The following is a 16,071-nucleotide window of genomic DNA, read 5'->3' on the forward strand; positions in this document are numbered from 1 at the left end:
ATAATTTAGGGACAGACCTATGTAACTGGCATAGGCGCTTCAGCACTTTTTTGTTATGTATGCAATATTTGCTGCTCAGCAATTAAAGTCAGTCAGTCAGTCATTGTTCAATCCGTTATACCCTAACAAAGGGTCCTGGGGTCTGCTGGAGCCAATCCCAGCTAACACAGGTTAGCAAGACAGGAACAAATCCCAGTGCAGGGTGCCAGCCCACCGCAGAGCACACACCAAGCACACAATAGGGACAATTTAGGATCGCCTAATCTGCATGTCTTTGGACTGTGGGAGGAAACCGGATCACCCTGAGGGAACCCACGCAGACACGGGGAGAAAATGTAAATTCCACGCAGAGAGGACCCGGGAAGTGAACCCAGGTCTCCTTACTGCGAGGCAGCAGCGCCACCATGCCGCCAGCATTTAAAGTTCAAATTATTTTTGAACCTACCTAATGCATTATCTATATATATATATATATATAATTCACTAAAGACAACCATGGAAAGCACTCCGGAAGGGGCGTGGATTCACTAAGCCGCCGACAAGTGAGACGCCCATGGCGCACGCAGGAAGAAGCCACGCCCACCAACTCTAAGACCATTGGATACGACAACAACTCGCAGAACCACGCCCACCAACTCGGCCGCGACAACACAGGAAAAATGGCGTCATTTATGTTCGTCTGTCGTAGAGTCCACATGCAGCTCGGAGCCACGTTGACTGTTCATAGAGGCATGTTTCTCGTGGAAGTGAATCGCTATATGCAGTGTGTAAAACAGTTTGCGAGGGGTATCCCATGGGATCCTTAAAACAGTCCTTTAAAACTGAGGTTAAAACACAATGAAGGAAGTAGTCTTTAAAAACCAATAAGCCCTGTGCCTCTGTTTCATTACCGTCTCACCTGCTTCACCAATGCAGGCCCTGCAACAGTCGAGATGCTCTCTCAGCAGCCGACCTTCTCTGTGCCTGACCGGTTCACACAGAGGCACCACACGACGCGGCAGGACTATCTAAGAGGAGGCATGTTTGTCACGGATGTAAATCGCTGTATGCGGTGTGTAAAACAGTTTGTTTGTCGCGGATGTGAATCGTTGTATGAAGCGTGAAAAAACAGTTTCCGAGGGGTTGCCCATGGTCTTACACTCGGTGGCCGGGTCTCTGTCAGTTGCTCTTGCGACCGGGCACATGACCAGGCAGTGTGTATGCTTCAAGTGCGAGGGTGGACGCGACAGGACCATCTAAGAAAAATCATGTCGCGGCTGTGAACCGCTGTATGCAGTATGTAAAACAGTTTGGTTGTCGCAGATGTGAATCGCTGTATGCGGCATGTAGAGCAGTATGCGAGGGGTATCCCATGGTCTTACAGTTGGTGGGCGAGTCTCTGTTAGTTGCTCTTGCGAGCGGTCACATGACCAGGCAGTGTGTGTGCTTCGAGAGCGTGGGTGGACGCGACAGCACCATCTAAGAAGATTCATATTTGTCGTGGATGTAAACCGCTGTATTGTATGTTGCCCTCTCCAGAGTTACATCTTTTCATTCACCTACAGTCGTATACACAATGAAGTAAGCAGTCTTTAAAAACCGTGTTTTCGGTTACGACGCACGACCGTGTGCACCATAGCAAAGTGTTTTACACGCTACATACAGCAATTCGCATCCGTGACAAACATGCGTCTTCTTAGATGCTCCTGCACTTTGTACACACCGCCCTCCCACCTGGCTACCACCATGGTTGGGTGTCTTGGTTGATTATATATAGAAAGGCAGCCAAAACCGCACAGAGTAATGAAAAGTCTACGTGAGTCACAGCTGCATCTGGACTGCGCACAAACGACAACAACTCGAGTGACGAGTTAGAGGTGGGCACATGAGCAGGCAGTGCATACTGGACGAGAAATCACCAGACTAGCACGATGGAGGCAGCGAGTGGACGTCCTTCTCCTCTCCGCCCATTCCAACCTCCGCGCCTGAGTGCCGCACGGACGATTGTGTGTTGGTTCGTTCCGTGCATTGTTACAATGTTGCTTTTCTTGCTGATTTATTACATTTCCGATTTTTCAAATGTTAATTTTCTCCCTGTGCTTAAAAATCATTAAAAAACCGGCCTGATTATGCGGCGTATGATACGCCGTGGGTTGGCTAGTTACACTATAAAAGACAATACATTAAAGCCAAAAAAACTCACCAAGAGGAGAAGCGTCGTACTGGCCAGGATCAATTCTTTCAAGTTGTTTGTAAATAATAAATCCCGCCTAAAAGAAAATATCAAATTGTTGACTTTTAATGTTTAGTTAGGTAATATGGTATTAAAACATATATATTTATAGTTATATCAACATTTAGATTAAACAAATTAAAATAAATGCACAGGAGGATTTTAAACAGACACTACATTGTGTACACAAAATATGACTCCAGCTCTAAAGTACATGCAGCAGTATGTGGTTCATACCAATACTGCAAGAAATAAGAGCTATGTTGGATCAATGTGCAGCGATTCATGATCCTCCTTCCCATGTAAGAAACTTGATAATAATTCCTCAACTGAAATGCAAAATTACCTGCAACTTCATTGAACTAGACACAAATGTCAGTGTTGTATGTACTCTTGCTTCAGACAGCCACTGCCCCAAAGGTTGAGTGGGGAACTTCATAATTTAGAAAAAACAAAAGTTTTTTTTTTTTTTTTTGGAAATACAGTTAAAAACAAATTAAAAACTGGAGAGAAAGTTTTGCATATTGACTAGGGAACAAAGCTATTATTAGGATTAAATGCATTTTCAGGGTCCTGCAGGAAAATAGCTAGGTGGGGAAAAAAATAACCAAAATATTATCAGAAGCAATATGTTAGTGGAAACTGGTGTCTATTGTGGTTGTTAGGCGCAATAAAATAATCACAACCAGGCTTAATATTTAGCAGCAAAGCAAACTCACAAACACACCTACTCTGGGCTTCCATCCACATCAAAAACAGCTGCATGTTAGGTTAACAGGTGACTCTGAACTGTAAGAAAGAGAATGTGTGGGTGTGTGTGTGTGTATTAGTGTTTTCTGCAGTAGACTAGCTTCCCATTCATAGCCAGTTCATGCCTTACAATGTATGTCGCCAGAATGGACTCACGCACTCCATGGTCTATTATAGAATACACAAGTTTGTTAGTTGAAATTGAAGTACTCTTTTTTTAGTCTTTTTTGACTGACTATATGGGTAGAATATGAGACCGTGACATACTAACTATAAGAGCACTCTTTATCCACATAGTTAAAAATTCATGGTAATGTTTTACAAATTCCCCTCTCATCCTTATTCTGTCTGAATTCCCCTACTTTTAATTTTATACTAGAAAGAAAAAAAAACCTCCTAAGTGACACCAAGTGATTCCAAAAAAGTTGGGACACTATACAAATTGTGAATAAAAACTGAATGCAATGATGTGGAGGTGCCAACTTCTAATATTTTATTTAGAATAGAACATAAATCACGAAACAAAAGTTTAAACTGAGAAAATGTATCATTTTAAGGGAAAAATATGTTGATTCAGAATTTCATGGTGTCAACAAATCCCAAAAAAGTTGGGACAAGGCCATTTTCACCACTGTGTGGCATCTCCCCTTCTTCTTACAACACTCAGACGTCTGGGGACCGAGGAGACCAGTTTCTCAAGTTTAGAAATAGGAATGCTCTCCCATTCTTGTCTAATACAGGCCTCTAACTGTTCAATCGTCTTGGGCCTTCTTTGTCGCACCTTCCTCTTTATGATGCACCAAATGTTCTCTATAGGTGAAAGATCTGGACTGCAGACTGGCCATTTCAGTACCCGGATCCTTCTCCTACGCAGCCATGATGTTGTGATTGATGCAGAATGTGGTCTGGCATTATCTTGTTGAAAAATGCAGGGTCTTCCCTGAAAGAGATGACGTCTGGATGGGAGCATATGTTGTTCTAGAACCTGAATATATTTTTCTGCATTGATGGTGCCTTTCCAGACATGCAAGCTGCCCATGCCACACGCACTCATGCAACCCCATACCATCAGAGATGCAGGCTTCTGAACTGAGCGTTGATAACAACTTGGGTTGTCCTTGTCCTCTTTGGTCCGGATGACATGGCGTCCCAGATTTCCAAAAGAACTTGAATCGTGACTCGCCTGACCACAGAACAGTCTTCCATTTTGCCACACTCCATTTTAAATGATCCCTGGCCCAGTGACAACGCCTGAGCTTGTGGATCTTGCTTAGAAATGGCTTCTTCTTTGCACTGTAGAGTTTCAGCTGGCAACGGCGGATGGCACGGTGGATTGTGTTCACTGACAATGGTTTCTGGAAGTATTCCTGAGCCCATTCTGTGATTTCCTTTACAGTAGCATTCCTGTTTGTGGTGCAGTGTCGCTTAAGGGCCCGGAGATCACGGGCATCCAGTATGGTTTTACGGCCTTGACCCTTACGCACAGAGATTGTTCCAGATTCTCTGAATCTTCGGATGATGTTATGCACAGTTGATGATGATAGATGCAAAGTCTTTGCAATTTTTCACTGGGTAACACCTTTCTGATATTGCTCCACTATCCTTCTGCGCAACATTGTGGGAATTAGTGATCCTCTACCCATCTTGGCTTCTTCGAGACACTGCCACTCTGAGAAGCTCTTTTTATACCCAATCATGTTGCCTAATTAGTGTTTATTGGTCTTCGAGCTCTTCGTTATGCTCAAATTTACTTTTTCCAGCCTCTTATTGCTACTTGTCCCAACTTTTTTGGGATTTGTTGACACCGTGAAATTTTGAATCAACATATTTTTCCTTTAAAATGATACATTTACTCGGATTAAACGTTTGATCTGTCATCTACGTTCTATTACAAATAAAATATTGACATTTGCCATCTCCACATCATTGCATTCAGTTTTTATTCACAATTTGTTTAGTGTCCCAACTTTTTTGGAATCCGGTTTGTACAATAACAGTTTAAAAAATTGCTTTAAAAATCATTTGTACATAGGCCCTGGCACTTGATAGTGGTGAAAGACCCATATTCTTAGCTTAAATTATGCTATGGATATCAGGAAAATAACTTTCCCTTAAATGCTTTCCTGTTGCCCTCATCGTTTTACACTGGGTAGAAAACCAATTTTCATAGCAGGTGGAATATGTAATTAAAATCATCTCCTAAGGCTTCCACTATGTAAAATTAATACTGGATAGGAAAAATTACATAGCATTGACTTTAAATGTTTCAAGGTCTTATACAACGTTACTTTTTTGATCTGGCACATCCATTATTTTATATGCAGTTCACTTGTTTACAGTTGCAGTGATATAACTTAAATCAATTCTCATTGACTACTAAATATATAACTGAAAATGGATTAGGAGTGCTTGAGTGAATGGACTGGCATCTCGACTGGGATTGAGGATAATATCCTAACTGGCTGGGATGCCGTAATGGAAGAACCACAGGAGTGGAGGTGTAATTCAGGTGGAAGGAACCTTGATCCCTATCCCAGTCCAGATGAACAAATAATGGATTGACTATGGGAGGTTTGATATTATGAACAATTCATCCCCCAGCAGAGGAAGCAGAGTGGTGCAGCAACAATCGGAAGGCTGCCAATTCAAATCACGTAAATGCCAGAAGTGATTTCACTACGTTGGTCCCTTGAGCAAGGCCCTTAAAGTGTAATTGCTCTGTCCTGGGTATGATTTTAATCTGCATCCAGCCCTGCAAGAAGGTCTTTCAAGTTAAAATTCCAAAACTCCAAAAGTCCAAAACATGAGGGTTGGTGGCATGATTGGCACTCCAGGAACTGTTATAATAAAATAAAAAAAAATAAAAAAACACCTCACACTGTTCCATTTTAAACTAGTGTGATGCTGAGTATTCTAATTTGGGATTCTGAGGTGGTTTGTTGTGTGGTGAATGCAGCAATGCACTGTATCAGTACATGCTCTCAACCACTCTCTCTCATCCCCCTCTTACAGCTGCCAACTTGGACACCTGCAGGGTTGCCTGGGAATTGTAATGGGGAAAGGGCAACTCTGTCAAGGTCTTTACCCAGTGTAGAGGACATGGACCTACCTGTACTTGCTGCCCAACTGGCTTTCATAAGAAGACACTGACAATACCATGTCTTAGCCATATTGCTGGCATATGAATCCTATTAATCTTTGTTTTGAGAAATTACTTCCACCTTGACAATGTTTTTAGTGAAAACTTCAAGCCTTGCCCTCCATTGCTGAGGTGTTTTACTTGCACATTGTTGAGAGATGAAGCAGATAGATGTTAGCTTCTTATTTACAGCTTCTTGATTTCAGAGAACTACTTTAACCGGAGCACCCAGAGGAAACCCATGCAGGCACGGGGAGAACATGCAGATCTCCTTACTGCGAGGCAGCAGTGCTACCACTGTGCCACCGTGCTGCCCCGTCACCTATAGTAGTTTATCCAATTATCATTTCTTCTGATACTAGCTGTTAAGTCTGTCATATTCAAATACAATGCGATTGAAAATTTCTTTACTAAAGCTTATTCCCACCACTAATACTTAAACATGAATGTCATGTTTTTACAAATAAAACTGCATCCAAAAATGAATGGAAGGATAATTGTATTATGATTGTAATGGTATTGTAGTGTAATTATTGTAATGTTATTGCATTATTTCTGAAAATATGATGTAAGGGACAGCCAGCAGCCCAACCTGTACGGGATGCCAAATAGATTGAAGGATGGAGGAAGGCAGCTTCTTTAGGTGGACTGCCTCCCCCAGAACGCTAGATGGGTTGCGGTGGTGCCCCCGAATCCCACAGGGCATCATGGGACTTGGAGTTCTTTACCTCGCCCCTGTTGGGTACTGCGGGTGCTGACAGGTTGTTTACAGACCTTCTTGGTGGAACAGCAGAAGCACCCCCAGGTTGGAGTTAGAGAAGAATAACTATATGCTATGCCATGGATATACTTGTGGCTATGGTGGTAAAAAGCACTGTTGTGAAGAAATTCCCACAGAATAAATAGACTCTCTGTGCTTTTAACTTGTGTCGGGTTTGGGGAGCTGGAGTGCCCCCCTACTGTCCACAAGTGGCATCCCAGATGGGACTTCCTGGCCATCTGTAGTAGGGTGACCCATTTTAAAAAAAAATCTGTGGACAAACCCTGACACAACAAAGCTACGGCACAAGTTAGCTCGTCATAAATTCCTTGCTGGTTGAGAATAAGGAAGAAGAAGAAAAACTTTCAGAGCGACAACACGCTGCCGAGTCAAGAGCTCGACATCATCAGCATTGGAGTCAAGACAGGGACCAACCTCACCTATCAGGAGGAAGGAGCTCCGGATGCTGGCGTCCAGAAAGAGGTACATGCCAGGGAGGGGATCAAAGGGTCTCAGGACTGTGTTAGGTGTGTTCTATGCTCGTACCTTTAAGAGGAAGAATATCCAGAGGTCCATCAGGGAACAGTCTATGCACCTGAAAACGATGGTGGCTCAGAAAGGTGTCCGAGTGCCAAAGACCAACAGAGGGGGACACATGACCTGCCCCAAGGAATCGTCAGATAGAGGGGGTAAGTGACATCCCGTAGCGATGGACCCGTGATTCCAGGAGGGGAAGGGGAAAGGGGGAGGCAAGAGATTGTCAAGCCACCGTGAATTAAGGTAAGGCAGATCAAGAGGTAACTCAACGGTCTGCCAGTAAATTAGAACAGGTGGGACAATTGGCAAAGGTCCAAACCCCAAAACTGCAACTGCCATGAGCCTACACTTGCCGATTCACAGCCAGGGTGCGGGGCTTATGAATGCCTGATCCAGTCACCGGCCAATCAAATAATGATTTTGATATGCAGAGCTGGAAAGGCTGCTCCAGCCTGTACAGGCTTTCTTGCAAATTATCATGAAGATAAAGAAGATAATCAAGGAGCTGGAGATGAAGGCCGAGGCACCCTTGCGATGGGCAGAAGAGTACAAGAGACGGCTTGGCCTTGGACTACATACTAAGGTGAATTTGGCGGTACTGGAGAGTGTCACTGGTACCATACAAGAAAAGGGTCTTCAGAGTGGAAGGGCCCCACGATTAGTACGGTGTGCCAAGTAGCCTCAGCCCTACACTTAACAGCTGTGTGATGACCGATCGCCTGGTGGGGAAGTCAGACGATTCAGAACAGCTGTTTATTGCCAGCTTCCGGGCTGTACAGACCCTCGTTATGCCAGCAGTGGTCACATGCAAATTGAAAGGGGCGTAGACGGTATGGAGTCCCTTTCTATCCCACAGAGAGACCCAGACTATCACTACACTTCAGACTGAAAAGGAAATCCACAATGGAAAGCAACCATATAGCAAAACCGGAATCACCAGGATTCTAAAAACCTGGATCTACATCCTTTTGTAAAGATATCAGGAGCACTACAAATCCCTTTCCAGCAACCTCATGACCCCCCCATGCTCTCCTAACCCTTCCACTGACAGAAGAGTCACCAGAGACACAAATGTCGCTGCCGAGGTAAGTACAGTGGAACCTCGGGTCACAACCGTAATTTGTTCCAAAACTCTGGTCGCAACCCGATTTGGTCGTGACCCGAAGTAATTTTCCCCCATAGGACTGTATGTAAATACAATTAATCCGTTCCGGACCATACGTGTTATATGTAAATATATATATTTTTTTAAAGATTTTTAAGCACAAAAATAATTAATTACACCATAGAATGCACAGTGTTATAGTAAACTAAATGTAAAAAAACTGAATAACACTGAGAAAACCTTGAACAGAGAAAACAAACATTGCAAGAGTTCACACTATAGCCTTATGAACCTCTTTCTATAAAAAGTTTTTTTTAATGTGTTTTAAGCACAGGGAAAAAAATGAACATTTGAAAAATCCGTAATTTATACAAAAACTAACCATAAACAACCAAGAAAACTAACCTTGCAAGAGTCGAGTTCTGGCATGAAGGAAGTGAGGAGGAACTGAGTGGAAAGGAGATTACAGTTTTGAGGTAAAGTCTGTGACGATGCGGGTTCGCACTTCCGGGAGCCCTTAAACCAGTCACCGTCGGTAATGTTACCAATGAGCACGTCAGTGAGGCACTACAATGGAGCAATTGGATGGTGCAAAAAGTGCCAAGTGCTTTTATTAAAATCAACAAAACAACACACAAAAAAAGCAAGTCCAAATTAAATAAAGTGCAGTGCTTTCAGAATCCTTCAATAAATAAATGATCCCATAAAAACAGAAGTGGAGGTTAAAATAGAAAAAAGTCTTCATTAAATACAATGAGATTAAAACAATGCTTGAAGCAGTCTCTTTAATAACAAGCCCGGTGCATTCTTTAACTGCCTTCTCGGCCTTACTGCCTTCTTTAACTGTCTTCTTGGCCATACTGCCTTTTTTAACTGCCTTTTCACGCTCTCTCCAACGCTCTCGCTTGCTCTCTGGTGCACTCGCTCTCTGGCGTGCTCCCTCACATTGTCGCTGCACAGGGAATGCACAGGGAGTGATTGAACACGTGCAGAAATCAACTGGCTTGTTCGTCGCCCGAGAGTGTGGTCGTGAACAGATGCAAAAGTTTGGCAAACTTTTTGGTCGTAATCCGATTTGTACATGGTCCAAGACGTTCGTAACCCGAGGTTCCACTGTAGACCTTTTGACAGGGTCAACACTCTCTCCGCAGACAGTCACACAGCTGATGGTTATGCCCAAGAAGTCATTAAAAGCCTGGATTTTGGTTTTTATCCAGGACATTCACAGAGCCCCCATTGACTCTGCAAAGATCACAGCACTGTCAGCAACATTAAGATCAGTGAATCTTTCTTCAGCAACAGATACTCTACAGCCGCTGGACCCCATGACCTAGCCCAACATCCAGTCCATGCAAGTACCGAACATGGTAGGAGCAAGAACACATCCTTGACAAACCCCAGAATCAACTGGGAAAAACACAGAGGTTCTGCCTCCATACTGCACAGCACTCACAGTGGCAGAGACAAGGACAGCAACTCCGTGAAGTCTCTGGATGTCCCACAAGACAGTTTGATCAACTGAGTCGTAGGGTGAAAATTGACAAAGGCTGCAAAGCAACTCTGCCAATACTCGCTTTTATACTCCATGAGAACCGTCAGTGAAAGAATGCATAGACTTCTTAGGCATAAAACCACACCACTCCAGTCGCTGGTAGCTGAGCAAGTGATCATGGATCATACTGAGGATGACCATAGCAAGGACCTTACCCATCACTGAGAGCAGGGTGATCCCCCTGTAGTTGCTGCAATCCAGGCAATCACCCTTCCCTTTCCAGTTAAGGACAAGTACCATTTTTCTGGGAAGACACCAGTTTCCCAAATGGACACAAAGACTGCTTGCAATGCCAGGAAGACAGCCTTACCACCAGCCTGGAGAAGTTCATCCCAGATACCACAGATGCCTAGAGCATTCCCTGCTTTCAGCTGGTTCACCACCTGTGCAATCTCAGTGAGATTGGGTCGCTCACAGCTATTTGGAGGATCTGCCTCAAGAACCATGGACCCAGAGATGTGTAACGTTCTAGCCGGAGGATCAGCTTTAAACAGTTGCTCAAAGTAGCCAGCCCAGCAAGTCACAATTGCAGTGTCACCCGTAAGGACTGTTCCATCACCCATCCAGACTGCGACTCTACAAGTAATTGATTCGGATGTGCGTAATGTTTCAATTCCTTGACCATAAATGGTGTGTCACTTGCTCACAGATTCAACTAATCTTATCTGCCCTCTGAGCTTTTGCAGCCTTCCTTCTCAGTTATCAGTACAGACTGGATTTGCCATCAAGCAATGCTTTGCAACTACTCTGGATAATATCCAGGGTGCTCTGCGAGATGAAATACCTCCATCTGTGAACACCAGCAACACCAACACAACCCTCAGCAACCTTCAGGGTCTTGTCACAGAGGATCTCCCACATCAAATTAGGATCAGCATTCACACCCAAGTTCCTCATACAAACTGCATGAAAGCTCATTAGAAACAGCCTGATCTTGGAGTGTGGCCAAGGCCAACCTCATTTTCCTAGTAGGTGGTAGCCTACTGGAACTAAGCTGGATCTTCAGAGTAGCAACAAGTCTGTGTTTAGAATACACAAACTGGGTACTTCTGTAGACCCTGAAGTTCTGTAGGAGCTGCCAATGTCTGCCAACGAGGATGTGACAGATCTCCTTCACCACACCACCGGTACTGGAGTACCAAGTCCAACAATGCAGCTCAGGGCGCTAAACCAGGATCCAGCGATCTGCAGACACCAACCTTTTGCAAAGTCAAGGGACATGGAGCCAGTTTCACCTCTGTTACCCAACCTATGGGCACCAACACAATCTTCATAGCCAGCCCTGTCAGTGCCAGTGCTCACAATGAAGTCACCCATGACCAGAGGAGTGTCACCTCGTGGGCACCTATCAACCATTAAGCAAAGCTGTGAATAAAATGTCTCCCTCAAACAGACATCACTCACAGCAGTCAAAGCATACACTCAGACAACAGACAAGGCACCCAAAGAGTGCCTTTAGCGGAGTCTCATAATATGCTCATTGAAAGGAATGACATTGGACAGCATCAGAAGGGACCAATCCACCACAGCAAAAGCTACTCCCTGGGTATGACAGCGGGTCTCAGGTCTGTATAGCTCAGAGAGTGCCGCCACTGAGATATGGAGTTTACGAAGCTCCTCGTGACAGCAGAGGAAGATGGGCACCATACTGGAGAGACAAGACGTTCCACTCACCCACCCAGACAGGCTGCCTCAAATTAGGACCCAACTACTACCTTGCAGAAGGCAACACCTCAGCACCACACCAGTTCCAAACACCAAAAGACCAAACCCACTTAGCTCTCCAACAGTTTCGGAGGTACCCTTAATAATGTGATCAGCCTTTCGGTAGGTGGCTGCAGCAGAGCTACTCCCGCAGAGAGCAGAAAGGAGACTTGTCTGCCTTTTTGGAGTTGCAGGAAGTTTTTATAGTGGCTGGAGTGCCAATCCTGCCAATAACCCCAAAGTTTTTCCTACAAGTTGGAGGACCATTTGCAGGGCCAGATGCAGTTTAACATCATACCCAGGACATACACAGATTTTTTATATTTGTACTATACTATACTTTTGCTTTTTTATTGTCAGTAATTGCTTTTAAATATGCGTGAAATATTTACAGCTTTTCTTCTCTCTTTTGAGTTCTTTTTTTTTTTTTGGCTTAAGTGCAAATCTTGCCACTCACATCAGGTCCCAATCCAGGTGGTTCATTGCTCCCAACTTTTCTCTCTCTCACTTTCAAATGAGTTATACACTTAATTATGCATAAAAGAAAAAAAAAGAAATTCCTGGTGAGGTGTACAACATGCAAGTTAAGGCTATGACTGAAATGGAATTAGAAAGCAGGACACTGGATTTGTGACCTAATTGTTCTACCTTCAAAATATAGTCATATTGTAAATCCAGGTGTCAAAGTAGAAAGGGTCTAAAATCAATTCCTCAAATATGTATACTAGGTTAACTGGTGACTCCTAATGGGCCCCATATTAATAAGTATGGATGAATACATGAGTATGGTGCCCTCTTAGCATAGCACACAAGGCAGGATTCAACCCTGTACAGACTGTGAACTTACAATTATTTCAGCATTAAATATATGTAACCATACAACAAATGCTTTATTTCCTGAAAAAAATCAGAACTGCTGGATTGTTGTAAACATTATACTGTAGTATAATAGTTGTTATGAAATTCTCTATATAAAATGAATTGCTTGATTGGTACATTTATGTCTCCAATAATAAAATGAGCTCAGTACTTTGCCCTAAGCAACAATTATGTTGACTGTTACATACTGTTTTCTCACAGCTATGTTTAACCAAATATCAACCATATATTTTTTAAATATAGTTTTCAGAAATAATGCTTTTTATGATCAGATCCCAGAGAGTTGTTGTAATTTAACAAGTTAGTAATGCTTTCCCTTGAAATTGCATTTTGCAATATTTATTAGTTTATAGAGTATTTTGCATAAACCGTGAATGGAAAGCTAGTTAGTAACAAGTGGCAAACATAACATTCTGTAAACCACCAAATACTATTGAAAGTTCATTTATACTAGCAAACCAAATACAGAGCGCAGTTTTAATCCTGAAATCTAGCTCATGACAGGATGCACAAAAAACCATCAGTGTTAGAAATAGTAACACTGAGTTAAATTAAAAATATTAAACAAAGAACAGACTGAGAGAAGGCTTAAAACACAAACATAGTAAAAGTCTACATTAAAAAACACAAGTCAAAAATTTACTTATGCATCATTCTCAAGTATAAAAAATTAAATTCACTTATTTAGGATCCTCTACCTAAACACTTACATAAGCATCAATGGCGGCATACTTTTTTTGCTCCTCCGTAAGTATAAAATCTGACCAGTTGCTGCATCGAACTGATTTTTCCTTTAACAATTGCTTTTTAAACAAGTGCTTAACTAGGCCATCCAGACTCCATTTTTCATAGCACTTTAACTGAAAAAGGAAAACAATTATTTTACATTAGAAGGAAATTAGATAAAAAGAGGAAGAAAACACTACATTCTACTTCAGCCTTGTCATATCTAACAAATTCACTCTTGATAAGCAGCTATTTAAATAATGTGTTGTGCAGGAAAATGCAAAAAACATATACTATTCACAACTTAAAAATGTGTTTTATTATGTTCCTTTTAAATTGTGATGGAAAATAAATTATGTTATTGTGTGCTTTGAGTAGTGAGAACAGTGCTATATAATTGCAAAGAATTGTTTATTATTATTTAAGAAATAATACAGTATTAGATAATTCACTGAACCCACACTCATTTATATTTATCAGTGAGGAATTAATACAATGCCTAGCACCCAAATTTGAAAAATTAGTCATCAGTAAGGCAGTACTGACACAGCAGAAATTCAGCAAAATTGCACTTTGTCAGTCAATACACAAAATTAGTGTTTTTGACATGTTTCGTTAAATTTCTTCCCAGGTGTTCATGAGGACAAGTAACGTAACCAATCAGGCCATCTTTTACTGGTATAGTAATACTATGCAAATGCCTGAATTGTCTCTACAGAGCAAGAGAATACTTTATTTTACATATATTAAAATGATAACTCAACATTTTTGGAAATGATAAACAAAAACAATGGACAGAAGTGAATTGGAAATGGTGAGGTTTTTGTTGAGTTTTCTACTTACACCTTCAATTACCAAAAATAACAATATTTAATATGAGATAATTTTAACAACAAACAACACTACAGGCACTTGACTGTAGTCTGTGAATGTAAATAGTAATGTTCTCATTTTAAATCTTTCAATATGACAAACGTTGAATATTACAATCAGTGAGAGCTGCAATCATTGATATTATTTCATAATGCACTTATTTATGAATGATTATAACTTGCGCAGCATTGTTGCAGATATAGGAAGGTCACTTAAAGCTCACTGACAGTAAGTGTCCTGTAAAAGTTGAAAATTTCCTTTAGTTTAGTAGGCTAAACTGCTCTTTTGGTGGAAAAGCTGATGTTGGTGCCACGTCTAGCACTACAGATTTGTGAGAATGCTTATATGTAATTTTATATAAGGAAACAAAAAGGAGGCAAAAATAATTTAACAAAGAGTTATCATTTAAACAATTTGCGACATACAACCTATGAGCCACTATTCTCAGCAGGAAAAGTGATTTGAGAAGATGAGATTGAATGAGATGATATAACCTGTGATGCAAAGGGTGATCGTTACAAGTTTTCAACGTACAGAGTGAAGCAATATGCAATAAAACGACATAAAGATGGCTTTACACATTAGATATAAACTGAATAAATTCCATTTATCATTCACATATACAGCAAATTAAAAAAAAAATTTTAAAAACAAACCTTCATATTTGCTATTTCAGCAAGTTCAACAGTGTTCTTCATCTTTATATCATAATCACTCATAAGCTTCCATGCATCTCCATTTATCCCAACACCCACTTTCTTGATTGACTCATCCTCAAGTAACCTTTTCAGGGCTGATGGAAACCCTGTAATGATACCATAGTTGTTTTAGAAAATCTTTTGTCACAATCTAGTCCAGTTTATAACTTGGAAGAATGTTGATAAATTGCTGGTAAATGTACAGTATCTGCAAAGGGGATTAGAGAATAGTTACACTCACTTTGTCATTACATGACAACATTAAAGGAAAAAGACATGAAACACATTCTGACCAAATCCTAGGACAGTTATTAATAAAGTTATTAGAAGTGGTGAAAGGTGTATAACCATGACATCATGTATGGAACAAGACTTGTTATTGGGGTAAACCTCCCTCCCACTTTTGTTTTAGAAATAAGTGAAAAAGTACAGTATTACCAATTGTCTCTTACATTCTGTAACATACAGAAGATCCCTGTTGATTGAAAGAAATTTGGCCAGGCAGTTATTGAGCAGTCTTGGGAAACTGCCTTTAAAGAATAAACACAAGATCAAGAATGAAATGTTTGTGAATATTTCAGGGAAGACATGTATGGTGGGCTTACTATATTAGGGTAACTTTCAATCCCAAGAAATTGCTTTGATAGTGGCTTTAAAGTGATCCCAGGCAAAACAAAATTATCCACATCTTTCCAGGTAGACACAAGCTTTAAACTAGGTAACGATACAGTTTATACCTAATGTACAGGAATTAAGAAGCAAAATGTTACTGTGGTGGTAAACACAAGTGTTATCTGTTTGAAGAAATCAGTAATGAGTAGTCAACCCAAGTAGATTTTTCACTTTATATAATTAGCATTTATTCATATGCAGTTGTCTTTTTTTGCAAAACTGATTGGTCACACGGTTTATAAGGACCACCGAGTTTAACTAGGATCCAAAGTGGATCCCACCTTAATAATAAAATTAAAAATAACAGTAATAAAATTAATTTTAATAGTAATACTAAAGTAAATCATAAAAACAATAAAATAAATTTCATTTACAAAGAGCCTTTTACATGTCTCACAGATATTCAAAAGGGCCACAACAGAAACAGAAAAAGAAGGGAGAGAAGTTAATATTAAACATATTAA

At 41.1% G+C, this 16,071-nt stretch overlaps 1 protein-coding gene across 1 annotated transcript in view; it reads right to left on the reverse strand.

Annotated features, from left to right (window-relative positions):
- The window catches only part of wrn (WRN RecQ like helicase), a 188,558-nt gene that overhangs the window by 153,245 nt on the left and 19,242 nt on the right, over positions 1-16,071 (reverse strand). The window contains 3 exon segments of the mRNA XM_039758781.1: positions 2,183-2,249; positions 13,349-13,498; positions 14,894-15,042. Of these exon segments, the coding sequence (XP_039614715.1) occupies positions 2,183-2,249; positions 13,349-13,498; positions 14,894-15,042 (366 nt within the window).

The sequence above is a fragment of the Polypterus senegalus genome, chromosome 7 (assembly GCF_016835505.1).
Source record: "Polypterus senegalus isolate Bchr_013 chromosome 7, ASM1683550v1, whole genome shotgun sequence".
NCBI classification, from domain to species: domain Eukaryota; kingdom Metazoa; phylum Chordata; class Cladistia; order Polypteriformes; family Polypteridae; genus Polypterus; species Polypterus senegalus.